We start from the raw sequence: 27,759 nt of genomic DNA, 5'->3' as shown, positions 1-27,759 counted from the left end.
CCCCCCCCCCCCAAGGAAAAAAAAGGGAGCTTAAATTACAAAGAAAAAGATCAATTTAAGTATCTCAGTACCTTGAAGCTGAATAGGGTCTGGCTTGTAATTTAGGAAGATGCTCTGAAAATTAAAACATACACACATCAGTTATTGTTTACTTCAATGTCAGGTCAAAAATAATTTTATTAAGCAAATTTCCTCCTGTTTGATAATACTGTAGACTGACAAAGGCATTTTAAATTACCAGTGTTTTTCTCCAGTGCCCACTTAACTTTCAGCAAATTACAGGAGTTGATTAGTAAGCCTTACAGGCTCCTGTTCTGATCACTAAATCTTCATTCTTTGAAAACCCACAAGGGATTAACGTATCTGCACAATGAAACATGTTTTCTTGCCAACATTACCTCAAAGCATATCATCCAGGTTTATACCTTAACGTGTTTGTGTTAAAGTAGGTCTTTATTTCTCTCTTGGGTACAAAGTGTATGTTCAAACACTGTATGAGGATTCACTTCTGTGCTGTTGTAACTACTGTGTAGTGAACATGCCTAATTTGTTCATATGTAGATAAGCTTTAGTTTGACATACAAGAGACCTAGATCATAGTCCCACTTCCCTCCAAAGTGATATTGTACATGCATTTTCTTTCATGTAAAATGGGAGGGAATGAAACTTGCTTTGGGTAGTTTATGGGGCCTGAGGTTAGTAACAAGGGATGTAAGAAATACACAGAAATATTGATCAAAGCGATTAAAAGAGGTAAGACTTCAGCTTTTGGTTCCCACTAAGAAGGCAACATAGTATCTCATGTCAGAGCCTTCTCCTCTCCACCCCTGCATCACAGAGACTATGAACAATCCTGACACTCCAACCAGAATGCTCACACCATTTCAAGGAACCATTAATAGAGTTGGAGTACTGCACCCCCCTCTCCCAAAAGATTCTTGTTTGCTCCTGGTATGAGATGCACAACTTCAACAGTGTTACATGTATGCACCGACTATGGCTTTTACTTTATCTTACAGTGGAGCAGTGCTGTAAGAAAGCCAAAGAAGGAGGGCTATACTTTAGCAGTCAAATAAATCTAAATCTGCCCCATGGAACACTCAGGACCCTAAATCACCACCGCCACCCATCAGAAAAGTCTGAATACATAGCTCAAATAGAAACACCCTGCAAATTTTCCTAGAGTTCACACTACAGTTAAGCATTAATAAATAGAGTTGACCATTCTTTTTTTCTGTTTGAAAGGCTTAAAAAAAATGTAGGAAGCTATATCTGATAGTAGCTCAGCCTTCAAGACAATGGCTTATGCTGGCCTAAATCGCTGCAGATATCCTCGAGAGTGGAAACTGTACCCTAGGAAAAGGGTCCACTGTGGTAAAGTAGCAGTAAACCCACTTGATCAGTGTGGTAGAAAATGGCCAAGATAGGTTGGCAAGAGAGAAAATGTTGGCATAGCTAAAGCCAAACAGGGGACACACGATACAGTTGGACTGACTGATGTGTGATCTGCACTTCTGTACTGCTTCTCTGGGGAGTCTTATAGCAGCAAGAACATGAAATAGGCCAGGTGTGAGCAAAATCTGGCATCCCACTTAAACCTGATGCATGCCAAAGTCAGATAGGTTACATACCCTCCCACAATGGTGACTCTCTTTCCCAGGATAACACATCTACTGGGTACACTATGGGTTGGGTACCCTACAGCAATACAGTTTAGGTCTTGCCAAGTACCTTTTGACTGAATGCATTTGCCATCAGATGAGCAGTAACAATCTGACAGCAGCAAACAGTACAATTTTGTCTGAATGTGAAATCGTAAACATTTCTGGGGACTGGACTGTAACATTAAATGACTTGGTTGTCCAAGTACAATTGTGCATTGTTTTTCATCCAATGTGGGTTAAACGTTTTAAAAATTCCTGCTCAGTTTTCTGAAAAGAAGTAGTTTTGAATTAAGACCATTTTTAATTTGTTCTGCATTGTCCTGGTAGCAAGGTCTCCCCAGCATATGCAATGTCACCACCCAGGTCAACTGCTATGGGTAAAAAAAAAGCAGTCAAAATATGAGTGGCCTTGGGTCATCAGAATCTTAAGAGGGATGCAAACTTAAAAATGATCTTAAAAAAAAAAATAAAAAAAAATACTGTTTTCATCTTAGATTCTTTTCTCGGTCTATTGTAGTTTTTTTTCCATTTGGCAAACACGCTTTCCTCTCCACATCCCTAATGGAGTACTTTTTAAAGGAAATAATCTTATATTTTGAAACAATATGCTTGAAAAATCATATTTTTCCAACAGTTGCACTGGAAAGCGGCACATATAAAGTAAGGCCGTAAAAAGAAGTAGAAACCAGGCAAATGGAAAACAGGCCTTCCATAATTTTACCCATTGTGGAACCAGTTTAATCACAAAGGTCCAGATCCTGCATGCACTTAGTGCTTAGTGTTTTGTACAGGAGTGAGCCGAAGTCAAAGGGTAAAATATTCATGTATAACATTAAGCGCCTGCCTAAAGATCTACAGTATCTGGGACCAAATACTATTTAACTGAAACTCTGCTCCCCAGTTTTAACTCTAGTTTGATCACCACCGATTCTTCAGTAATATAAATAGCTATAACTCAACAGTTTCCTCCTTTCTCTCAAATAACATTTACGCTGCTGCATTTTCCAGAAATCAAACTCATTTAAGCTGAGGTCACCCACTTACCTATTAAGAGGTTAAATGGAGGTTTGCAAGTTGGAAAGGTATGAAGTAAATCCAACAAGCAGACATCTTGCTCTCTGATAAAGTGATTATAGTGAGAAGCTCCTTGTTTGCTGCAAAGCTCCTGAAGCCTTCGTTTTTCTCCTGTATTGCTAGTGTACTCTACAAGGGCCCGTAAAAATGCCTGTTGGGGAGAGAGAGGCAGTTTAATTTGGATAAATCTGTTTGTGTTTTCATGAGGTTTTGTGGGGAGGTGTGCTGAACTGTCTGGGAACACTTTGGATTGCCTGCAGGGGCACCCTGTAGGTTAATGGATAGATAGGCAATTTATAACCTAACACACATTTTCACCTCCTGTGAAAAGATAAGTTTATTTCAATTTCTTGGCTACCTCCCCCAGTGTATGGGACAATTTGGTAGGTCACAAAATCCAGTCTGGTCCAGTTGTAGGAGGAGTAGGGGGAGTAAATAGCAAGCAATCTAAAATTTCTTAAAAACCTGCTTGTTGGTGGATTTAAGGTTTAATCTCTTGCCCATAGGCTGCACTTGTTAGCAAACAACACAAACATACACCCAAGTAGAGGTAAAGCACTGCTGCTGAATTACAGAAGCAGAGGTGGAAGACACCATGCGCACACCTCTGAGTGGTAGTGCATACAGTATTATGTATGGTATGCACTAAACAGCGTAAATACACTTCTAGTAGTTTATTCTGTGTGTTCACTTACTATCACTCTGAGCTTTTCTTAAGGGAGAATAAATAGTATATTGAACGATGCCATGGAAATCGCATTTAAAAGTTTTGAAACTGTAACAGTATAACCATGTTAAAAAGACACAAAGTACATAAAAAGAAACAGGTGACCCAAAACATCAAAATGTGAAGAATACAGTCTCTGATTACAAAGACTACTTTGAGCTTACTTAAATTACATCCTGTTGCCAAACCTCCAGATAATATAGCAGTTTTAGCTATAAAGTTACAAAAAGCATGTTGTATATTGAATAAGCTATAAAACAGATGGGTTATAAAAATTGTCTTGGGTGGTATTCCCTAACCACTGCTCTACTTACTATCATTGTTGAGACATATTTTGAAAAACTGTTAAATGCAGTTTTTAAAGGTTATGTCAATTGAAAGGTTCTCTTTCTGTGGGATGTTGTGTAATAATGACATCTAGTGGATCCTCTACCAAACACTACTCTACCACACTTTCAAAACCTGATTTCATTTAATACCCTCCTATGCATAATTCTGCTGCAACAGAAAACCTTCCAGATATTTTCATGCACCCAGTAGGAGGAAAGTCTGCACAACAAAGAGCACCTCAGAAAGACACTCATGGACCCAAAGGGACACATTTCCAGCTTCAGCTTCCTCTGTGAAAAAATGAAGCTTGTTTCCTACATATGGGGACTTTTTGCCATCTTGAACTTTCCATGAGTCTGATGAAGGGTGTGGGAGCCCAAAACCATGCAGGAAAAAAAAGTATTTTTTTGCATTTTCTCAGTTAGTCTAATAAAAGGCATCATCTCTGAACCAAGAGTTCTAGATTTTTGCATAATAAAGGTGTAATTACTAACGGATCAGGGTTTTTACACCAATATGACAGTTGTTATAAAACAGACAAGAACTGATCTGCAGCTGTATAATTTGGTTGTTACAAAACTACCAAGACATTTTCTAAGAAACAGAAAAGTGAGATATGCCAACCTTTTTGGGAACTGCTCTTATTTCCAAACACCAGGTGAGAATAAATTTCAAAGTGCTTCTGTCAGGTATATGCTGTGGCATAGCTGCTCCTGTTTTGCATGGAGAGAGAGAAGAAAAACAGATAAAATTTACAGCCAGGAACAGTTTTATAACTTGTTTTGTTTTTTTAAAGAAATATCAGACAGCTTATCCCTATTCCATATTTAGCATTATCTCCATCAGGGAATTATCAACTTTACAGCTAAACAATATTCCCAAATAAATAACATTACTGAAGCTTATCAGAGAGGTGTGAAATAAAATAAATGAGGTATGTTAAACACAACATCACTATGGGCTTTACAGATAGATTCTTGGGGGCTTATTATTATCGCCTCTTCTACAGAAGCAGCATCTGAAGGTCTCCACAAAGAAGTTTTTCTTTGTATTCTCCAGGATGGTGGGAGGAATTGGTATAGCTGTGGATTATAAAAGCTGTGCCCCTAACTCAAGCTCTAACACCAAGTCTTATCACAGTAGATAAATTTGAGCTAACTCTGCCATGTAGTTAATTCCACTCCATTTAGCCTAGCTGTAGTGAGAGTCGCCACATAGCAAAAGCACCATATGAACTGCACAGAGCAACTGTAGTAGCAGTGACTGGTTGAGCCGACATTCTCGGTAGGAGGGTAGTAAACCACTGGAACAGGCTACCCAGACAAGCTGTGGAATCTCTATCCTTAGAAGTTTAAGACCTGGGTAGACAAAGCTTTGGCTGGGCTGATCTAGTTGGGGATGATCTTGCTTTGGGCAGGGCGGTGGACTAGATCAGCATTTCTCAATCCGTGGGCTGCGACCCAATAGTAGGTCGCAAGAATATATTAAAGGGTTGCGGACAAACTTTAAAAATGGATCCATAAACTTTAAAAATGGATTCTCCTTTAAAGGAAAAAAAAAAACGTGGGAAACTCCTTCTTTCCTTGCAGGCTGGCAGAGTTCCAGCCTGCAAGGGGCTCTTGGAAATAACCAGACCCCATGCCCTACAACCCTCCCCCTGCCCCACTCCATCCTGCCCCACACACTGGGGGCTTGGGCCTAGGGCAGGGGTGGAAAAATACGGCCCAGGGGCCGGATGCAGCCCGCCAGGCCATTCTATCCAGCCTGCAGGGACCCTAAAAAAATAAAATAAAATAAAATAATCAGAAAATTAATATTTATCTGCCCCTGGCTGCCTATCATTCAGCCCTTCATGGCTTGCCAAAACACAGTAAGCGGCCCTCCGCCCAAAATAATTGCTTGGGGCAGGGGGCAGCGGGTCAGGAGTGAAGAACACTGGGGTGGGACTGGCCAATGTTTACAAAATGGGTCCTGGTACAAAAAAGATCGAGAACCACAGGACTAGCTGATCTCCTGAGGTCCCTTCCAGCCCCCATTTTCTATGCTTTTAATATGAACAGTAGACAATAACCCATGACAAGCTAGCCAACATGTTAGAAGCACTGAAGCACTCCACTTAAAGGGTTCTGGTATGGGAGTGGAGACTCAAGGCTTAAACCTTTAAGTCAAGCCCTCAGGTCTGCAGGTATGGCAGTTCCCTTTCACAAAGGCCCTAAAGCTATGCTTTAAGGGAAACTCCTGGCATTCTAGGTCCCACAGCAGTCACACTACTATTGCCTGGGTCTATCTGCGACTGTTTAGGACCAGCTTTGGAACAAGTCCAGAAGGAACTAATAGGACTTGGGAACTTCCAGTTGTATTACCTCATGCCTGTATTTCACAGCAAAATCCAGATGCAGACCAGATTGTGCTTCAGATAATGATACTGTCCCTGCTCCACTCCCTCCTAACCCTGCTTAAAAACATGAGACAATGCTTAAATAGGATATTTATTCAAGGTGAGTGAGAGGAGACAACACTGGAGATGCGTGTAGATAGGCATTAATATATTTTGCAGGACTAGAGCCTAAAAGTCTACTCCGGTGGAAAGCTCTCGTTGTGCACACACACTGATTTAGATGCTAAGTTCTGCCCACATTGCCACAGTAGACTTCAGATAGATGGGGGTCCATATGCACACCTTCAGCAGATGGACCTGGAAACAAACATTCATAACTTTACTGGACTCTAAGACCACAGACTAAACAGAGGCAATAGCTTTATGGCTCATTACCAATTTACCTGCTTCCTCTGCTAACTTCCCTGTAGTCTATGAGTAATAAATGAACTTCTACCCTTCTGAATGGTCGTATCCTTTTACATAATTAGATATAGTCATTTCTACTGTCCTGGCTTTGTATCTACTTCTGATAATTTCTTTGCCCCAAACATTTACAGCCCTCTTCCACTTCTTTAAGTGACTATTTCCATGTACATAATGGAATTAAACATGACATTGTTTTATCTGGTATTTAGCTTGATTTGTTTCTTTTCCAGACCTGAAAAGGGCACTTTGCCTGAAATCTTGTCTAGTCTGTCTCCTAACTATACAGTTGGTCTAATAAAAGAAACTACCAAAAAAACCCCAACTTAATTCTCTTTAACCATGAAAGCAATTTTAATAGCTCATGTGTTCAGGCACAGGATCTCTCTTATGTGCATTTCCAAATTATAAACAAAGTGGGATTATAATAATACCCAACTCTCATATAGTGCTTTTTTTATCAGTAGATTCTGCACTGCTGTCAAAGAAAGCCTGTATTACTATCCCCATTTTACAGATAGAAAATAAAGCACAGAAAAGTGATGTGACTTGCTCCTGATCACCAAGCCAGTAGCAGTCAGGAATTTAACATCGCTCCAGTCTAATGCTCTATTCACTAGGAAATAATATGGCCCTCCTTTCCTATTTTATTTACAGTTTATCTAGGTCTATAGTGTGTGTAGCATTTAATAGATAAATAAAAGATTGCATTTCTACCTGCTGCACAAACATACGATAGTTTCACTTTCTTCAGTTTCATAGTGCTTAGGATTGGAAGGGACCTAAACAGATCATAAGGTCTGACCTGCTGCCATGGGCAGGAATGAGAACCACAGTCATATCACCCCAGCCAAATATCTGTCCAGTCTCCCCTTGAAGACCCCCAAGGTAGGAGAGAGTACCACCTCACTTGGGAGCCCAGTCCAGTCAGTGCCTGGCAGCCTTAACTATAAAGTAATGTCTCCTGATGTCCAGCCTGAACCTTCTCTCTAACAATTTGTGGCCGTTATTCCTAGTAACCCCGGGTGATGCCCGGGGGAACAGAGCCTCCCCCAATTCTCGCTGGTCCCCCTGGGTGAGTTTGTAAATGGCCACCAGATCCCCCCTCAGCCTTCTCTTGTGAAGGGTGAGTAGGTGCAGGCCCTTTAGCCTCTCCTCATAGGGCCTGCCTCGCTGCACCCTGACCATGCAAGTGGCCCTCCTCTGGACCCTCTGAATGCTAGCCACATCCCACTCGAAGTGTGGCACCCAGAACTGGATGCAGTACTCCAACTGTGGCCTGACCAATGCCGCATATAGGGGAAGGATCACCACTCTGGACCTGCTTTTCCCTTGGGTAGTGTTGAATTTAGTCTTTGTGAAAGGTGCTAAATTAACAACTCATGATATGATGACAGTATATTTCTTACTGATGCAAAGGGCAACAGCAAACTGGGCAGCTGAATGTTAAGGCTACCTTCCCCACCCTACAAACAGGCTTCAGGCATGACTGGGATGGACCAACTCATCCTGTGGAGTGTGAAATCAGTTAAGTGAACAGGAAGACAACATCTTGAGGCCTCAATCTGTGGCTCAGTTGAACTATACGTGGCTATCCCCCTTCTAGAACACCCAGGGATTTCCTGGCCACAGGTGAATCCCCCCACAGGTACAACATAGCAACTTTTCTGTCTGTTCTCACCAGCAGTGGAGCAAAAAAGCTGCCATACTTGGGTGGGATCAGGCAAACTATTTATTTCTATTACCATTTCAGAAAACTTATTCCTATTTTTATTAAGAATACGGGCAAATTAAGCTTAAGTTTCACTGTTTACTGGCTGTAATAACCACAGAATGTAAGATTGCATTCGCAGAATTATGAACTGCAAATGCAATCTTACATTACAATGACCATCTCTGGAGCAGGCTCCAAAATAATTAATAGATGGCTAGTAAAAATCAATCAATGTTGTAAGTCCCCTCTGCACCCATGTTGCTTACAGGACCCTAACGTAAAATGACTAAGGCGCCCTAACATTCGGATAAAATAATAATCAACCTAGAAAATTCAAAGCTCTGAAGTTCTAATGAGGTTTTAAAGGGAAAAATAAGCATCATACTTTACCTTTCTTTTTAGTGCCATCTTTAATCTTTAAACAAACAAAGCAGTCTTCCTTTCCTGAAAGACCCAAGCTGAGAAGAAGTTCTTCCACCTCACTAGCATTGTTGGGGCATATTACACAGAAGGCATCTCCAGGCTGATAGCAAAATGATGTTTTCTGTTTTAAAATAAGAATTCACCCCTGTAAAACTTGTCAGAAATCATGCCCTCTGCCTTCCTCACATCTACCAAAAATATTGCCAGTTAAGTCTATTACAAGTATGACTAAAATGTATTAACTTAAAGTCATGATTTTTTTCTACCTAGCACTGGTGCTTAGATTTCTGATGTACCAAGATGTACTACATACTTAAAGTTTACTTTCAAGGTTTAAAAACTTGCTAATTAGGAGATCTTGTCTCTGACTAGTCTTAGTTCTTTTCAAGTATCTGAGAACCCCAGTTAACCACTATAATTGGGGGAAAAAAGGTTATTTTAAAAGGATTTGAATACACAAAAGCCCACAATTAATTAATTAATTACATACTGTTTTCTTATGACATGGATTAACACTGAATCTATATAGTGAACCAAATACTTATAGGAATGTAGCTATCACTAAAAGAAAAATAGCTGGTTCAGAAAATTAGCACAGTAAGATTAAAACTCAGTGAAAGTTACAGGTAAGCTCAGATCTCAAAATATAAATCAATCAGAGGTGCCAGACCAGTGACTCTCAACCAGTGTACAACAGCACGCATACAGTGTTATCACAGTTAGGTTTGCAAACATGATTCATAAGACCAACTCAGAGATTTTGAACAGAAATCCACAGTTGTAGTCTCTCCGAGTTCTCTGCAGCAGCAGAACTCTATTATTTTTCTATAGTCAAAACCAAGAGCTGGCATTTTCTAAGGGGTGCCCTGAGTCTAAAAAAAATATTAGGATTACTGTGCTAGATTCTCCTAAGCTAACTAAGATGCAAGTTGTTAATTGATGGAAATGCAGCAGGCAATATCCAAAGCATGTGTATATACACAGGCAATGTGGAAACCAAAATATTTTAGTAGTTGTTGATTTGTAAGATGCACCTACAACAAAACAACTTGACTCAGGAGTTCCAATCTCCTGGATGTGTGTGTAAGCCATGCACACACAAGAGTAAATGCACATGCTACCATGGGTGCCTACCTGTCTGAGAACAAATAATAACTATAAACAACTGGCTGTTAACAATTTAACATAATCAAATTGTGGCCAAAGAAAACGCTTAATGAAAAGAATACAAGCAAAACCCCTAGGGTTAGCTACAGACCCAAATAAACAAGGATATCTTTGCAATAGAATTCTATAGGTTGGTTGTATGGAGTATGTTGGAAGAACTGCCCAGTAGAAAGTCACCCTTTGTTTAAAGACTATGCACATAACAATATTTAGCTTTCCATCTTCAAAAACAGCCGACAAGCACTATCCTTCTCTGATTAAGTATTATTCTGTTTTTCCAGCCAGGGAAATGGTGTTCCACAAAGCAAATCATTGCCAGAGTCAGGATCAGAATGTGGGAATTCCTTGCAACTTTTCTTTCACATACATTACTTGGGCAACCTGTTTCCTTTACTTTTTATGCTGTGCCAGTCAGGTTGTTGCTTATGTAGAATGCCTGGCACAACTGACACCCCTGCTTTCCAGGGCATGCTCAAAATTGTATACGAACAAACTGGTCTCTGGTTCATTTTTTTTAGCATCCTCTTTCCCTCATGCCCCACATCTCGGTGTCTTTAACCCCTTCCTCTTATCACATTTTCCCAAGAAGCCAATGTTAATGAATTCAGCAGGCAAAGCAGCAATGTGAGGTTCTTCTATGACATCGCCATTAACTTTTAGCTTATGTGGAGCTATACCTTCCAATGAATGAGTGGGGCTCTGGATGACAAACCATTGTAGAAAGAGAAGGATGTATTAGTTATTTCAAAAACAAGTAAACAACATTACTTTTAACAGCGTTTTTTCCCAGGCAAAGTTTTCTACTCTTTGTTTCTAACAGCTGAGAAGAAAGCCACCAACTTACTGAAATATCAAGTTCTAGCAGCAATGCTGTTTTTACTGCATCTTCCTTAGTGAGCTGAACTGCTTTAGTCACTGGAACCTCAAAGACTGCTCCCTCCGAAATCAGTGAGGTCAAGGTGGGATCCTGAAAACAAGGACATAAAAAAAAAATCTGAAGGAATATGACCATGTGGGTAGCAGCCCATTACAATATGTGCAAATGAAACAAGGCACAATGGTGGGGTGATCTTTTTGTATTTAATAATTGTCCTACATGGGAAATTCCAAACTGCTAAATAAACTGAATAAATTCTATAAGCATATAGCCTTTCCCCACAGTATTTATTTTTCAATCACACCTGACTAGGAACAGGCGCATGTAACACATTGCAGCTGAAGTAGATCTTGAATGCAGATACAACAGCTTCCTTTTTGAAGAGGTGTTTTAGAAAAAGCCAGTGTTAACAGCGGCAATTGTATCAAAACCTTTTTGAGAAAAGGAGTTATACCACTACAGCTTAGGAATGCAGGAAGTATGAATACAACACATGGTAAAAACTTTCAAGGATTTGAAACCTGGCTATCTAGGATGCTGCTAGGGCTATTGCTGCAGGCAGTTTAAATGGTAAGCTTTAAAAACACTGTTGTCTTTGCATCTAAGAAGAGTACAACACAGAACATCAGAATTTAGATTCTGGATGCAGTAGGTCTCCAGGAGCTGGCTAGCATGGAGAGACAGCTCGATGCTGCAGAGAGAAACATGTTAGACAGGGGCATTTGTGCTCCATGACTGGGGGAGCGGGGGGGGGGGGGTGTTGCTGTACGAGCAGCAACCCCAGTCCATCTCCGTCACAGGCTGCCAAAAGCAGCTCAGGCTCTACCTGATGTTTTGCTCCACCCAGTATCAGCAAGCACCATCCACTATGGCTGCAGAAAAGGTAACTGAAAGGGGAAGCTGAAATATCCAATAGGAAGCTCCTTCTGATAGAACTGGTTTACCTTTTCTTATTGATAAAAATATCTCTCTCAATCCTTTGTTATAATAAAAGCAGAGAAAGATTATTCCAGGGGCGGGCAAAATATGGCCCAACAGGCAATTTCATCCATCCCACAGGCAAGCACCAACCAATCAATTGCATATGGCCTGGCCTATGGCTGCCCCTGTTGTGCTCTGCATGGGGTTGAACCCTGCCCACTGCTGCTGGGGTAGCGCACCACTCTCACCCTTGCTCATGGAAGGGCCTGGGCCTGGGACCCGGCCAACACACAGCTTCTGGGCAGGGCTGCTGCACTGCCTGCGGAACTGCTTGGCTCCCCCATCCTCCAGCGGCTCCTCCTCCTGTCCTTGCTGCAGCACTTAGAGAGGTAGCAGAGGACAGGGGGGAAACTGCAGTGGGGTGGGAGCATGGAGTCCACAGCTGGTGGGAGCACAAAGCCTCGGTTGGCAGAAGCATGGGGCCCAGGCCAGCCCAAATACCTTACGGAGCTCCCAGCAGCTCACATGAAGCTCCCAGGACTCAGCTGGAGGCGCTTGCCAAGGGGGGTGGGGAAGCCACACATGAAGCAGCCTCGCTCCCTTCTGCCACATTCAGCTCCTGGGACTCTGCTGGGAGCAGCAGGGAGCCCTGCATGATGGGAGGTGGGCCAGTTCAGCCCTGCTCCCTGCCACCCTAGCTAAGTCCTGGGAGCTGCACGTGTTGGCAGGAAGCATGCCCAAGCTGCTAGCTCCCTTGCACAGGGCTTCCCCTGGGGCTGCACAGCTTTGGCCTAGTCCCAGGAGCTGCACATGAGTTACATGGAGCCCTGCATGACGAAGCTGGCTGGCCTGGCCCTGCTCCCTGCTGTCATGTGCAGCTCCTGGCCTGGCACTTATCCAGAGCCATGCACTTCTGGGGGGGGGCTCCCCCTGAGAGGGCCAGCCACTGCTGCCACCAGAAGCGAGGGCTGTGTGCCACGGAGCGGATTGGGGAGGGGGAATGCCACATGCACACCCCACCATACCCACATACACCTCGCCATACCCAACCCCTTTCCCCACACCCCCACCCACAAACCTGACCCCCACCCCCTTCCTGACAAACCCCACACCCCCACATCCTACCCACACCTAGGAAAGGGGTGGTTGCTGCAATATGAGATCTCAGAAAATGGGTAGGCAGAGGATAGGATCTAGAGGATCCAGCTGCTCAAAGACCCTAGTTGTCCTTATGTAAAACAGCACTAAAGAAATCTGTATTTGATCTTCCCCAGATATATGGTCCTGGGGTCACTAGGAATCCATTTCAGTTTGCCCAGGCAAGATCTGAAATTAGGAGAGTCTAGGGGACTCTACTACTGCATTCCAAATGGCTACACTCAGCTGGAGGTCTCAGACTTATTAAAAATATTTTTAATATTAGGGCTGAACTCCTGTCAAAGCATTAAAATAAGCATGCACACTGCAGAATTCTTGCAGATACTCAAACATTCACTCATATTGATTATCTGCTGGACTGGTCTGATAATTTAAATAAATGAATGATTTGGGATCCCAAAAAGTAGTGCACAAAGAGTTTTCTGCACAGCAAAGCAGTGTTGCCACACCTAACTTTTAGGTACCTGGCTCAGGGAGTGGAGGTCACAAACCCAAGTTCAGTGTCTATGTTCAATGGGAAAGAAGTCAGGCTTCTTGCACAGGATTCACAAAACGCAGCATGCTGAACAAAGGGATGCTCAGGGCAGCAACAGGAAGTGCGAAGGGGGTTCTGTCTGAAACCCCATTTCTCCCCCAGACTTCAATATCTACTCTGGCCTTGAGTTTGGCATCTAAATAAGACTGAGAATCACAGCCTGAAACTTCATCCTGGAAATAAGTACTTAAATCAGTCCTTTGGATATGGGATACTGGCTCGTTTTTCTTTAAAAAGTAGCAGCTACCATGACTGCATGAAATGGTCGCAGGATAAAATGTAGAAGCAGGGTTGGGAAGTAAGGACTGGGGACCCTCATCTCTCCCTTCCCAAGGGAGTGACCTCATTACCAGGCTATGGAGTGACCGTCTCTTCTGCTTGCTCTTTCCAGCTTAAGAATCTTGCAATGCTTGGAGCCACAGTGGCCCAACTTCTTTGTCCTGTGTAACAGTTAGGACATTCTCCAGGGAGTGGGTTTAATCCAGGTCTACTGCTTTCTGTGCAAGCCCTCTAAACTGCTAGGTATAAAAAGAGGTCACTACTTCTGTCTCCTTGAGATACATTTTTTTAATATAAGAGGTTATAGCTGCTGTGTTCTTTACTGAATTTAGTGCTGGCAAAGCATGTGCTCAGGCCTTGCCTTCTAGATGGGGACTCTCTATAACCAAGTTTCAGCATGGTAGTGTTTAGCTTGCAAATGCAAAACGAACTTCAGCAAGAGCTGGAGGCCTAAAAACAATCCTCATGTTCTCATTAAGTTTTAAATATTTAAAATTACAGAAGTTTTTATTAACAGATTCAGATTATAATCTAATGTTTCCAGGAAGAACACGCCCACACACATTAATTTTATATCTTCAGAGGAAAAATAGAGAATCTTTCCCCCCGCACCCCCAAAAAAAGCATGAAACCTGAGCAATAGTCCAGACATAGCTGTAAAGCCTATAGAAGACTTTGACCCTTTAATGCTAAGAATGTAATATTTCCCCAGACTAAATACCAAATCAACTGGCAAAGCTCCTTGGCTGGCTAAGAAAGTTATTGCCCTACCTGCAGGAAGAGTTAAACTGAGGTCTAAAAGATACTATGTTAATGTATTTTTCATTTCTTGGTTAGTTCAACTGCAGTTCTTCTGACAATACTGAAAGCTGTCTCACTACAGGTGCCAGAAGTGCAGAGAAGTGTTCATCAACAAGCTGTAGGAATAAAGATAACTATCAAATTGACATTTTTAAAGAGGAAGTATAACAAACCTCTCAAACTCTACATTCAAACATGATTTTATTTCAAAATTTTAACTGAGGGAAGTTCACCCTTCGAGGCTACCAGTATTTTCTGAAACCAACAGAAAAAGTAAACCAAGAAGTCTACCATTTAGGCAAACTGTCAAAGCATTTTTTTGTGTTGCATTTTCCAATCCACTCTGGGCTTTATAAGTCTATAAACTTGGGGCGGGGGGAGGGGAACTCAAACCCCCTTTTTTTTTTTAACATGCTATCATTTAATACAGATTCCGAATAAAAATATGTTGTACTTTAGACACTAACAGGCTATTTCTAGTAGAGGTGCAATAATATATTGGTCCATATCATAACAGCACCGATAAAAGGAAAAATTGACATTATTGGCAATTGGGATTTTTGGCTGTGCCAATAATGTTGCCAATAAATGCCATATGCATGTGCGCAGCTGCAGCATGCAGGTGGCCAGAAATGCAGCCCAGCAGCTTGGGGAACAGAGTCTGGCCGGTAAGTCTGTGGGGGGAGGGGGTGCAAATAGAGGCCTCCATGGTGAGGGAGGGAGTGGGGCTAGGGCAGGCACTGCACAGCCATGGCGGGGCGTGGTAAGGGACAGAGCCACAGATGGCTTATCCGAGGGGCGCAGGTCCTGCCACTGCACACACCCCTGGGGAAGGCATAGAGGACGTGTGTCCCCTGGATCTGTGTGCAGGGCAAGAGTGGGCTGCCTGCTGCAGGCTCAGGGCCAGGGATCTGCGCTGGTCTCTTCCTGGCGGGGGGGCTGGACAGGCAGCAGAGGTGCTAGGAGGGGGGCTACAGTGAATTTTGGGGTGGCTGTAGCCTCCCTCTCCCCCGTAAGCCCTCTCCTTCCAACACTGCCACCACCTATTTCACCTATCCCAAGCAGAGCCTGGCCCAGGCCCCCCACTAGGAAGAAACCAGCACAGCCCTCAATCCCAAGTCTGCAACAGGCAGACCACACTTGCCCTGCGCACAGATCTGGGGGGGCACATAGCTCCCATACCTACCCCCAGGGTGTGCACAGCTGCGGGAGCCACTCCTCCTCCCCGCCCCCTCATGCCAGCCAGACAAGCCGTCCAACAGTCCGTCCTGCACCCCACCCCACCCTGGCTATGCAGCCCCTGCCCCAGCCCCACTCCCTCCCTCACTGTGGTGGCCTCGATCTACGCCTCCCCACGTCCCTTCCCCCAACAGACCTACCAGCCGGACACTGCTCTCCAAACTACTGGGCTATATATCAGCCATCGGACCGGTATCAGCCAATATGGCTGGTTAATAATTGGCCGTTGGTATTGGCCAAAAAAATCTTTATCAGTGCACCCCTAATTTCTGTTATTCAACAATTTATTTTTCTATTTGCAACAGCGTAATTATTATGATGTTTGCATGGTAGCAAGTTTAGCACTGTTACTGAATACACTGTTTGAGCTCTTTTTTTTTTTTTTTTTTTCCATACTTTTATGACATTTGTAAAGTACTGCAATCCAAATGAAAACTGGACTAAACTTCTTTCAATGAGAAGGAGCTTTCATAAGACAAAAACTTCTGACAGTTCCTGCAACTAAAGTTTTTTGTTTCCTGACATTTTGATTTGATTTCCTTAGAGTGTATTAATAATTTGTCTCCTGCCTTAAATAAATTATACTGTTAGGTCACCATCCTTGAAACTGAATAACTTTTAGAATCTACCTACAAATAGACCTGGACATTTGTCACTTGTAAGACTATATGAAAACCTACTCTTCAGAAACGTACTTGGAACTGTGGTCATTTCTCCCAATTATCTGTAGGAATACAAATGCAAACTTCCTTTGATTACAACATATTAGCACATATCATCCAATTGCAAGGTCTTACCTTGTCAGTACTCTCTTGAAACTGCACATCTATATACTCTGGCGGCAGAACAGGAATGTTAAGAGCAGACTGGGAGAGAGGAGGGACTGAGTGTATAAGTGAAGGTTCAGAGCCTTGACTAGAAGCTACAAAATGACCATTAGCTGCTTTGTGTGATGAAATATCAGGACTCCTCACTCCTGAGTCTTCTAGCTTCAAATGCTGTATTTCAGAAACTAAACTTGGTGTCTCTGATGTGCTTGGATCTACAGTCACTGCACAGACACCATTAGAAACAGTTCTGAGGTTGTTGCTCATGATTTCTTTCTCTTTCTGCGATATGAATGCTCGTGTCAGGGCAAGCCAAAGTCCATCAATCCATGGATCAACTACTAGTTCCAAACTGAAAAGAACAATGTAAACAAGGGGAAAAGATTAGTAAATGCACTACTAATTCTTAAGAACAAAAGACCGAAAGCATCAATGCCACTAGTTATTTTCTATTAGGTACCGAAGGTGGTTTACTGCTTCTCCCCCCACATATGACTTTCCCAAGAAAGTTAATGTTCTCATTAATAACTGACATTTCATGTCGTATTTTTCACTACATGATGTGCCTACTAGCCAACCTGTAGTCTCGTATGAGAAAACATGTAACGGAGTTTAAGATGTAACTAGAAAATATGCGACTTTCAGCAGTTTATTACAAGCTACAGATATGACTAGAAGTTTGTTTTAAACGAGAGTCTTATATTTATAGAGATGTCTGCCTGTTTGATTTTGTCCTGAACCCTGTTATACAGAGCCAATGAAAAAAATCAGTATTTTGAAATAGCTAAACCAAAGCTCTGGCCTCACACGCCAAAGAGGACAGAGAAACAGGAAAGGAGCTATTTTGTCACAGGGCAACCACCTATCTCTAAAGGACACAAGAGAAAATGAAATGAGTGGGCCATCTTGTGGAAGAGAGAAAAAATACAGAAGTAATTTCAGGACGTGTTCAAACTAATTCTGCTGCTCTAAAACATGGAAGATGCAGGCTATAAACTGATGTTGCCAAATGAAGCAGATCAGCTGTGGCAAATCATGTCCCACCACAGCTTATCTGTTTCAATGGGAGAAACACACAGGGCCCACTGTCCTCCACTGAGCAGGGACACATTCCTGTGGGACATCAGGCAACATGATCCCCACTTATAGATCAGTGCCTAGGAACATTCCCCTCTTACAGAGGGGAAAGCCAGGGTTTGTGCTTGCAGAGATGTGCCCTGGGCAACCACTAGGTTGCATCTCCAGGCAGGGAATGCTTAAAAATGTGCCTTGGAGCCTCCCCCCCCCCAGAGCATGCAAGAAAGCCTGGGCTTGCTGCTTACAAAGATGAACTCCAGATATTGCCCAGGGCACGTGGGAAAAGCTGAGCAGGCTTTCCTGGAGCCTGACCCTGCATGGAAATCCCCAGGCTGCACAGGATCAGGCCTCTCAAGCTGCAGGACTGCCTGCCTAAGACAGCTAGAAAGCGTGGGCAGGTCTGGGCTTCATGCATTCTCACACCATAAAGCAAACAGCCATCTATCACAATAAAATGACAGAAACCATTACCACCTTTGCTGCAGCCACTAATTTTGGGGCTTTGTGATAAGGTGAGGGGTATGGACATCTGTTTGCTTGGCCTTTGTGCCACCATAAATAAAATTTGTATGACAGCACAACGGTAACACCTGTTTCCACCCACACACTAAAAAGAAATTACATTACTTTACCTATTTGGCTAGTTCAGACACTGGAGACAGTGGAATTGGGATGGCTTTGTATTTGTAAGAATGATTTTTCTTTGGTACACGGTAGACACTGGTAATAGTTCCTTGACCTATAGTACACTGACTAGAAGGCTGAGCACATCAGTATCTAAGAAGAGAGGAGTGAGCCCTGTCAGCTTCCATAAGAGTTGAGCAGAACTTTGGAAAAAAAACAGCCCAGTCTAATCCCATGAAGATAAGTGCCTTTCTTCCAGCCTGGACCAGTCTCAATGCTGCATGGTGCTAAGTACCCATAAATCTCATTGACTTCAGATAAGTGCGCAGCTATTGGAAGGTATTTATTGTAACAGGGGGAAAAAGAAAAGCACAAAATATTTCTGATCTTACCCTACACAGTCATCTGCCAGTCCAGTCTCATAGAAATGCTGGGAGCCGAGTTCCTGAAGTCGGCGATCTACTATCTTCCCACCATTACAAAAGAATGTATACTCAGAATCTCCCAGACCTGAACAATCCATGTGAAAGAGGGACTGTATTAGCCAGTCAGATACACAGATTTACCTAAGCACTGGCTGTGAAAAACAAAGTTTCTCAGACATAAACGCGCGCGGGGGTGGGTGGGTGTGTGTGTGTGTGTGCACACACGCAAGTAAGTCAAGATGAAACGAAGCCCATGCACGTACAACTTAAAATTGAGTTTTGCACTAAAATGCAGCGTAAACTTTAACATCTTGAACTTGGGACTTGGCAAGCATGTTTCTCCTGCAACAGTGGCTGTCATAAAAATGTCAGGCCCTATCTTCATACAATGTTTTAGGTGTTCTAGCATCATAAACTGTTGTCAGAGAAAACACAAACCCATGACCCAACTAAAAAATAAAACTAGGTGGCAGACTTCATGAGTCTGAACAAGCACTATAGAGTGGGTATACGTGTCAAATTAAACATGAGACAAAGTAAGCAAAAAAAAAAAAAAAAAAATCACATAGAGATATGAAAACTCACAAATGAAATAATCTATCCCCAACATTCTGCCTTGGAACCATCAAAAATATTAGGGGAAAAAAACCCATATCCATCCACAAGGCCTATATCCCTAGTCTCAGCAGCCAGAGCAAAGATCCAGCCCAGGGTCACAGAGAATGTCTCCTTTTAATTGCACTCTGCTATTTCACACTTCTGTCTTTGAAACAGCCATGGAAAGACTTCATTTCAAAGATACATTTCCATTATCAATTAAAGAATTTAATTCCCTAGTATTCACAGAAGGGGTATGCATTTTAATTATGTATGTATATATCTATGTAATTATAGAAGCATGTTCAGAGAAAGAGCCGACATTATTTAAAGCACACAAGCCTTATAGGTAGAGGTCATAAAAGCAAAGGGCAGCATAATGCTGAAAATGTCAAATACTTATGCATGAAAAAACAGTTATAAAAAGTTCTGCTTCACACTCAACTCCCCATCTGCAAGAGGTAATAAGTACAGTGTCTTCTTCAAGCATAATGACCATGGCTGTATATTACTTGCATCTCTTAAAAGCCTCTTATCGCTAAAAATAAACTTCAGAATTTACAGATGAAACAGCATTCTTAAGCCTGACAAACTGAAAAGTTGGCAGCACTCTTAACAGCAGAATTAAAGCTGTAAAAATGACCTTAGCTATGCATTTCCAGAATTGTTTCCTTTTTACACTTCAATATTCTTTAAGGCTTTTTCACATTAGGATACTGACAAGTGTTAACAATTAACTGTGGCTTAATTAACAAACCCCATCTGATGTTTCTAGGCATCACTACTGTTGAAATACAACATGATAAAAAGAGCATTAAGCATTTTCAAATCAAGTAAACAGTGAAACTTTTTATTATACTCCAATATCTCCAAAATTGACTTAGTCTACTTCAAATTTGGAAATAGATATTTTCCCAAATGTATATTTTGTAGATCAATCTTAAAAATGAAAAGACTACTGCAAAAAATTTCAAGCTGAATGTGTCCCTTAATAATTGATCAGGTTTAAAAAGATAGTTTAAAAATATAGTCCATCTACCCCGTATGTAAAAATGACTAGTGACCATCTGTAGGCAAAGCAGTCATGAAACCAGGCAAACATTCTTATTTTTAAAGGGATTTAAAACTCACCTGAACGTGAATGAAGAATTTGACAAAAGAAGTTTTAATCATCCTGAATTACAGTTCAGTTATAAAAAACCAAACACACACAAATAAATAGTTATTAATTCCATACATTCAATTTCAAGTCTGGTTAGTTTCATGACAAATTAGTGTTACGCTGTTTCAGAATAAAGACGCAGAAGCAGTTAATAATGTAAGAATGGCATAAGACAGGTGTATTTAACATTTTAGAAGAGGTTTTAAAAAACAGATTCCATATACATGAACACACTATTTGCTGATAACAATTAACAAGTACTGGAAGGGTGGCTATTATATTATTATATAAATACTGCATTACCTAACAATGCATATTGTAAGTGTGCAAAATAATCAGCTGGCAAGGTCTTGTTCTGAATTTTCTTAATAAACTTGCGTGCCGTGTCTGGAGGGTCCCCGGTTCCAGTAGTGGAGACAACAATAACCACAGGGTCCTTTTCTGTTTCCAAGTTATACTGAAAATAGTGGAAGAAAGCAAATGAAAAAGTGTCCCACAACACACATGCTTAAAACTGTCAAGCAGTTTTTCCTAGATGTGTTGTCTTTTACATTTTGATAGTCTTTCATTTTCACTTTTGCCTCTTCCCTGTCCCACGTTTACACTTTTACCCTTCTCCTTTCACCACTCCCCTCTCCACTCCCACCTTATCTGCATAAAAAGTATACAAAACCTTCAAAATAATTACAGGATATTTTTGCACTGCAAGTTTCTCTCACTTAACTCTCTTTCACTTGTAACTTCTTGTTTTTAACCTAATATGCAAAACAACTTGACTTTGGCTATGAAAGCACAGGACACGACAAAAAAACCCTTTTAATTCCATGCCAGTCATATGCATGATTAACCTAAAGAATATCAATAGTTTTACACAAAAGTTCAGCATCCATTATTCCATAAGATTTTCATCTTGTACACAATCATGAAAATATGACTATCTATATGGCATTATATACAAGTAATTCTGCAAAATGTTATGAATCAGGATCGTCAAAGTAAAATGCTTTTGCAAAAGTAACCACATACCATATTTACCCAAATCCAAGACAACCCTGTATTTAAGATGCCTGCCCCATTAGATTCTATACATGGAAAAAATTATAAATGTGTTATATTTTTCCACGTATAAAATCTAATTATTGGAGGATGGTCTTAAATTCACTGCCTCCACCATTGCAGTGGGGAAAGCAGTGGGAAGGGAGCAGGCAGTGGGAGAAGGCCTTAAGGTGTGGAGGTTCAAGCAGCTTGCCCCTGCCACCTGTCACCCCACCACTTGCCTGCCCCTGCTGCCATTACTGCTATGGGGCTAGGCTGGGGCTATGCTGTATGCCCCAGGCTGGAGTAGGGATGGAGCTTGTCAGTACCAAGACAAGGGTAAGCAAAGGGGAGGGGAAGGGCAAATAGGGGAGACATGGGAAGAGGTAGTATGAGGGCAGGAAGAAGCTGTGGCTCTACCCTCAAGTCTGGGTTGGGGCCAGAGGCAGAGCCACAACAGCTGCCTGCCTCCCCCAGCCCCCCACCCTATTCTAAAACGAGGGGCTCCCCCTCATGCTAAATGGAGGGAAAAACCTCACCTCAGAATTGAGTAAATACAGTAAATTGTGTGTAAGTAAATGTAACCGTACATTTAGAATAACGTTTTCAACAGGTGCTCAATCCAACCATTATCCATCCATCCATATGTACAAATACTTAAGTGCAAAATTTTAAGTGCACTATTACTTGCACTCAGTGCTATGAAAACATGGATGATTACAGCATTCTACCTCCCACTCAGCAAAGGCATCCACTGCAGATTAAATTATTTTGTGTTACAAGTGTTGCTTTCACAAGCAGCATTTCATGAACTCAAGTGTTTATTTATGTCAATTTGTAAGTTTCTGAGTGAAAACAATTCAGTTTGCTTGATGATTCCAGCTGTCTACAGAAAGAGAAATGTGGCTGCAGCTACACTGCGGGCTTAACAGGAGAAGTATCAATTGTCAGGTTTATCAGGCATGATATAACCTCTAAAGTTCAGAGTTTGAGTGCAGGGTAAATCTAGAACCACATAAACAGCTAACAGTGCAAATGAAATTGTGGTTTAGACATGTCTGAAGTATTTTAGGTGTCCAGTATAAATGCTGAAACTGTATTATGAAGAGCATTCAGATGTCATTTATACTCAACACTAGTACACATGCAAAGTTACCTACATGATTTACAGCGGGGGTGTCAAACATGGCATGCAGAGTCCTGCCGCCTGGCCCCAGTGCTGCCTCTGAGACCCACACAGGACACAGCATGTGCCTGTGATACAGATGCCAAAGCAGCTGGAATGGATGCTGTGGGCAGTGCAATTTGGCTAGAGCAGCAGCTGTACTGGTGACAGCCCTGGATAGATTGCACCCCATGCAACACTTGCTCTGGGATGTGTTCTATACATAGTACCCACTCCAGGTGGTCCAGGACCTATGCTGCCCACAGCACTTGTAGGCACCACATGCCACACGGGTCCCAGACTGACTGGAGCTAGCACACACCACATGCAGTGTAGATGCAGAGGTGCTGGAGTGGCTGTCACATGCAGTGCAGTCCAGCAAGAGAGAGTAATGCACCCATCTGGCACCTGTTCTGGGTGCTCTAGGATCTGCACCACACACAGTGCGGGTCCCAGCACAGGTACAGCACCTGCCGGAGCAGGAATGCTTGGAAGGCTCCACAGGCCTGAGTTTGATGCCCCTGATTTACAGTGTAGCTATGCAGCATTAAATCCAAAGTGAGAACTATCTGTTACCTTCATTGTTGCAGACAGTGGAATCAGATGTTGGTGTTTGGGAAGTGGGGGGATGGAAAGTTGGGGAAATGTGTGTACCGAGCATCCAGCAATACACAACTCTGCACAACACCCTCCATGCCTTTGGTAGGAGCTGGCAATCTATCCAGAAGAAGCAAGAATCCAGTTGTTAACAACCGGGTCTTGCAAACATACCCCACCTCTAAGCTCAACCTCAGAAAACAAGCAAGAGTTTCTTAATCATTAAAAAATGAATGTGAGAGAAGAGGTGCAAAGAAGAGGCAGAAAGACTGAACGTAGCAGACCCCTGGGTTTTAACTATCACTCCTAGAACTGTAGAAAGTCCATGTTTGGCAGATGAAAGGGGTATGGGACTGGAAGTCAGAGCGACAAAACTGGTATGTTAGAAATTAGGTCAGATTTGTGAATAAAATGTTGATGACATGGTCTGTTCCATTCACACCATTAAAAAAAAAAAGAGAGATCATCCAGGGACCTGAGTAGTTGGAATAGACTCCTCCAGACTTTGGTCTGAAGATCCTACCCTTTTCTGGCAGGCCACAGTCATCTGGACACTTAAGTTTGTATACTTGTGAGGACACCAGATCTTCATCATCAGATCAGGGAGAACTCTGACCTAATACATAGAAGACCGGGCTTTGCCTCCTCCACCTGGACGTGCCCTTTTTCTGCTCTCCGTCTTTATTACATCCTTTCTCTCTTTCAGCTTTTCACCTGATCCTGATGCCAAAGGCACCATTACAACAAGCAGCAATGAGATGGCTCATCCAGTCCGGCCCAACCTGACATTGGTGAAAGAGGGATCTGACTCCGGGAAAGTAAGCCACAGCCCAGAACAGCAGATCCCATAGTCAACCTGCCAGCCTAGAGCATCAGCCTATGACTGACCAGACCACCTGGTGCGCTGAGATCATAAAAAAAGCTGTGTTTTCCATACTCTTTACTACCCACTCTCTCCATAGGGAAGTAACCACCATTATCAGTGATTGACACATGATTTAACAAAAGAAAGGATTGCTTAATAGAATATTCTCTTTAACAAAGGGACTCTGATAGGTTTTTCTCTATCTTGCACAGGCACTCAATTTTAAAGTCTTTTTGATTTTTTTCTCTCCTCCTATACACCCTATCATACAAATTTGCAAACTTTGCCATGGATTTTCTATTGTCCCTGCCACGAAACTAAGAAAACTACAAACCTAGCTTAATGTTAGTGCCCTGGACTTTCTCAGCCCACTCACTAAGTTAATTAAACAATGCTGACAAAAGCCATCAACATAAAGTAGCAATAGAAGTCCCAGTTTGTGTGCACAATAAGATTTAGCCCTTCAGTGAGCCCACTGGAGTGCGCCAGACATGCTCAAGTTACTCAAGCTGTTGTTACAGGCTGAACTTTGTTTTTGGGGGTTGTTTTAGAGGTCAATTGCTAAGTGTCTAATTCTGGGTGGTGGCTTCGCCCTGCACTCTGCAGTATAAGCTTCTGCTACATTGCAAGGTGAAGGAGCAGGGGCAAAACTGAGCCTGCCTTCCTTCACCTGACCATGAGAGAAGCCTGAATATCTGCACTGACAACACAGAAAAAACCTGCAAATTGTTGCATCCTCTTCCTCATGGGCAAAACGAGCCTAACCCTAGCCAGATGGTAATTCCTTACCTAACATTGCCCTCACATCTGACTTCACACAAGACCCCACCAAACCTAGGATTAAACCTTGCCCCAGTGTTATCCCACCTTTCCACAGTTACTGCTATCTGCGTGGAAAGCATCTTCACTCAGGTTCAGCTGGCTGCCTAGCAAAACAGCGTGGGAAGTTTCAACAAACAAGATCCACAAAGCTGTTTCAAGTTATTTTCCTCCACAGGCTCTAATCCAAAATTGTCTGGTCTGTGCAGAATTTCATCTCCCAGGTAAAACACAGCTTGGTGCCAGCTTGCCAAGACAGATTTATTCTAGCACTAAAGCCACTCCAGCTGAACAGGGCTGGAGATGTCTCACACTGGAGCCTCTCAAAACCACTCAACAAATCTGAACAAAGCACTCTTTGGGACAGAGCAGGGAGGAGATTCCTTAGAAGCAGATAGAAAGCTCCCTTACTTCTGCAGGTAGGAAACAGCTCCTGCATTGACAACATGCTTTGGACCGATACTCTTTAATGTCTTCATCAGTGACTTGGACGAGGGAGTGAAATGTACTCTGTCCAAGTTTGCAGATGACACAAAGCTATGGGGAGAAGTGGACATGCCGGAGGGCAGGGAACAGCTGCAGGCAGACCTGGATAGATTGGACAAGTGGGCAGAAAACAACAGGATGCAGTTCAACAAGGAGAAATGCAAAGTGCTGCACCTAGGGAGGAAAAATGTCCAGCACACCTACAGCCTAGGGAATGACCTGCTGGGTGGCACAGAGGTGGAAAGGGATCTTGGAGTCCTAGTGGACTCCAAGATGAACATGAGCCGGCAGTGTGATGAAGCCATCAGAAAAGCCAATGGCACTTTATCGTGCATCAGCAGATGCATGACCAATAGGTCCAGGGAGGTGATACTTCCCCTCTATAGGGCGTTGGTCAGACCGCAGTTGGAGTACTGCGTGCAATTCTGGGCGCCACACTTCAGGAAGGATGCGGATAACCTGGAGAGGGTCCAGAGAAGGGCCACTCGTATGGTCAAGGGCCTGCAGACCAAGCCCTACGAGGAGAGACTAGAGAAATTGGACCTTTTCAGCCTCCGCAAGAGAAGGTTGAGAGGCGACCTTGTGGCTACCTATAGGTTCATCACGGGGGCACAGAAGGGAATTGGTGAGTATTTATTCACCAAGGTGCACCCGGGGGTTACAAGAAACAATGGCCACAAGCTAGCAGAGAGCAGATTTAGATTGGACATTAGGAAGAACTTCTTCACAGTTTGAGTGGCCAAGGTCTGGAACGGGCTCCCAAGGGAGGTGGTGCTCTCCCCTACCCTGGGGGTCTTCAAGAGGAGGTTAGACGAGTATCAAGCTGGGGTCATCTAGACCCAGCACTCTTTCCTGCTTATGCAGGGGGTCGGACTCAATGATCTATTGAGGTCCCTTCCGACCCTAACATCTATGAATCTATGCTGAATATCAAATAAAGTAAGCATTCCTTCCTTCCCAGACAGAAGCTCAGCAACAAATGTTGCTGCTCAGCAAGCAGCAACACTTCCTGTGAAGGCGACCTGCAAAAGGGGAATGCCCTTGCTTGCAGTAGCCTCTTTTCCTCTTTAATTTCACCCAACTCAGATGCCCAGGAAAAAGTTTGTTTTCTGCTTATCTAGTTCCCTTGGATTATCAAAACTGTCAAATTCTCTCTCCTTGGTCCTTTCTTAATCCCTAATGGAAAGGGGAAGAGACACATTCTTCATAAAAGAAGCCCTATTCCAAAGCATTCGTAACTAAATAGGCATTAACAGAAACAACAGCTCTCCACACCTTCCAAGAATTGTAGTAGTGATTCTGAATTGAAATCATCTCTCTTACCCAGCAGGTCACTACTTCCATGGTGGCTCTGATACCATGAATCACATGTGGCATAAACTAGCAAGTGCCAACAGAGCTAGGCCAGAGGACTCTCCAGAGGGAGGTCACACAAGCACAGGGCTCCTTGCACAGAGACTGAGCTGCCATTTTGGGATCTACACCTGTATGGAGCCAGCACAAGGGGCCCTTAAGCACTGGCATATCACAGACAGGCAACAAAAATTGCAACGATCATCTCTTACAATATGCTGTGATCATCAGCTGTCATAGGTGGATAGTATCACTGCTCTTCATGTCATACTCTATTATCGCAACTCTCACTTTCAACAGCTAATTTCTATTTGAATAATCAAAAACAAAACAACCATTTGTTTGTCAGTCCTCACACTGCAACAAACTGCTTAATGTCAACAACTTAACGTCCACTGGGTAAATTTACCATTATATGTCACAATTATTGAATGATGTGAGCAGCCAATTATTGGTAAAGCAATTTCCCTTGCTGCATAAATGTATGTAATGGTTTGTGACAACAAAAAATTATACAGCTTTTTATAACTAAGACAGGCTTGCCAGGTACCTGGCTCAATGCCTGGAAATATAAGGTATGGTCAAAGCCTGAATGCAGCTTGCTGAGGGTTTCAGCGCCATGCTCACAATTTGTCTGGAGCTGAATTGTACAAGGTGCACGAATTGCCACTGCATAGTGCATCTTTTGGGATACGCTTCAGGAACTCTTGAAAAACAGATAACAAAATCAAGAAAAAGGTCAGAGCATGAGTGAAGCTCAAGTCCAGTGCTCCAGGGGTAGGGAGCCAGTGGCATAACTCCTCCCAGTTCTTTTGTGTGGTGAGTATAGGATCGCAGGAAAGTAGGCCTGAAAGGGACCTCACAAGGTTATTTAGTCCAGACCCTTGGCTCATGGCACAATCATTTCCAACTAAGCCATTCTCCCTTCAAGTCACTGGCATCTATTTTTGTTTAAACACGTCTTAATTTTTTTGCATCTGACTTAATATCTTGTGTTAGATAGTAAATAAATGGC

General features: G+C 42.7%; 1 protein-coding gene across 2 annotated transcripts in view; it reads right to left on the bottom strand.

The window, feature by feature from the left end:
* MTRR (5-methyltetrahydrofolate-homocysteine methyltransferase reductase) overlaps positions 1–27,759 on the bottom strand; it is a 54,531-nt gene that overhangs the window by 21,517 nt on the left and 5,255 nt on the right. For both annotated transcript variants that reach the window (XM_019491123.2, XM_006274491.4), the window contains exons 3-10: positions 20,728–20,881; positions 18,633–18,750; positions 16,510–16,891; positions 10,747–10,869; positions 8,703–8,856; positions 4,420–4,508; positions 2,709–2,889; positions 72–114 (exon numbers count right to left, since the gene is read on the bottom strand). In XM_019491123.2, coding sequence (XP_019346668.1) covers positions 72–114; positions 2,709–2,889; positions 4,420–4,508; positions 8,703–8,856; positions 10,747–10,869; positions 16,510–16,891; positions 18,633–18,750; positions 20,728–20,881 — 1,244 coding nt within the window. The remainder of the gene's footprint in view (positions 1–71; positions 115–2,708; positions 2,890–4,419; positions 4,509–8,702; positions 8,857–10,746; positions 10,870–16,509; positions 16,892–18,632; positions 18,751–20,727; positions 20,882–27,759) is intronic.

The sequence above is a fragment of the Alligator mississippiensis genome, chromosome 3 (genome assembly GCF_030867095.1).
Source record: "Alligator mississippiensis isolate rAllMis1 chromosome 3, rAllMis1, whole genome shotgun sequence".
Lineage (NCBI taxonomy): Eukaryota > Metazoa > Chordata > Crocodylia > Alligatoridae > Alligator > Alligator mississippiensis.
The sequence above is the reverse complement of the archived record's forward strand: the minus strand, read 5'-3'. Positions and strand labels throughout refer to the sequence as shown.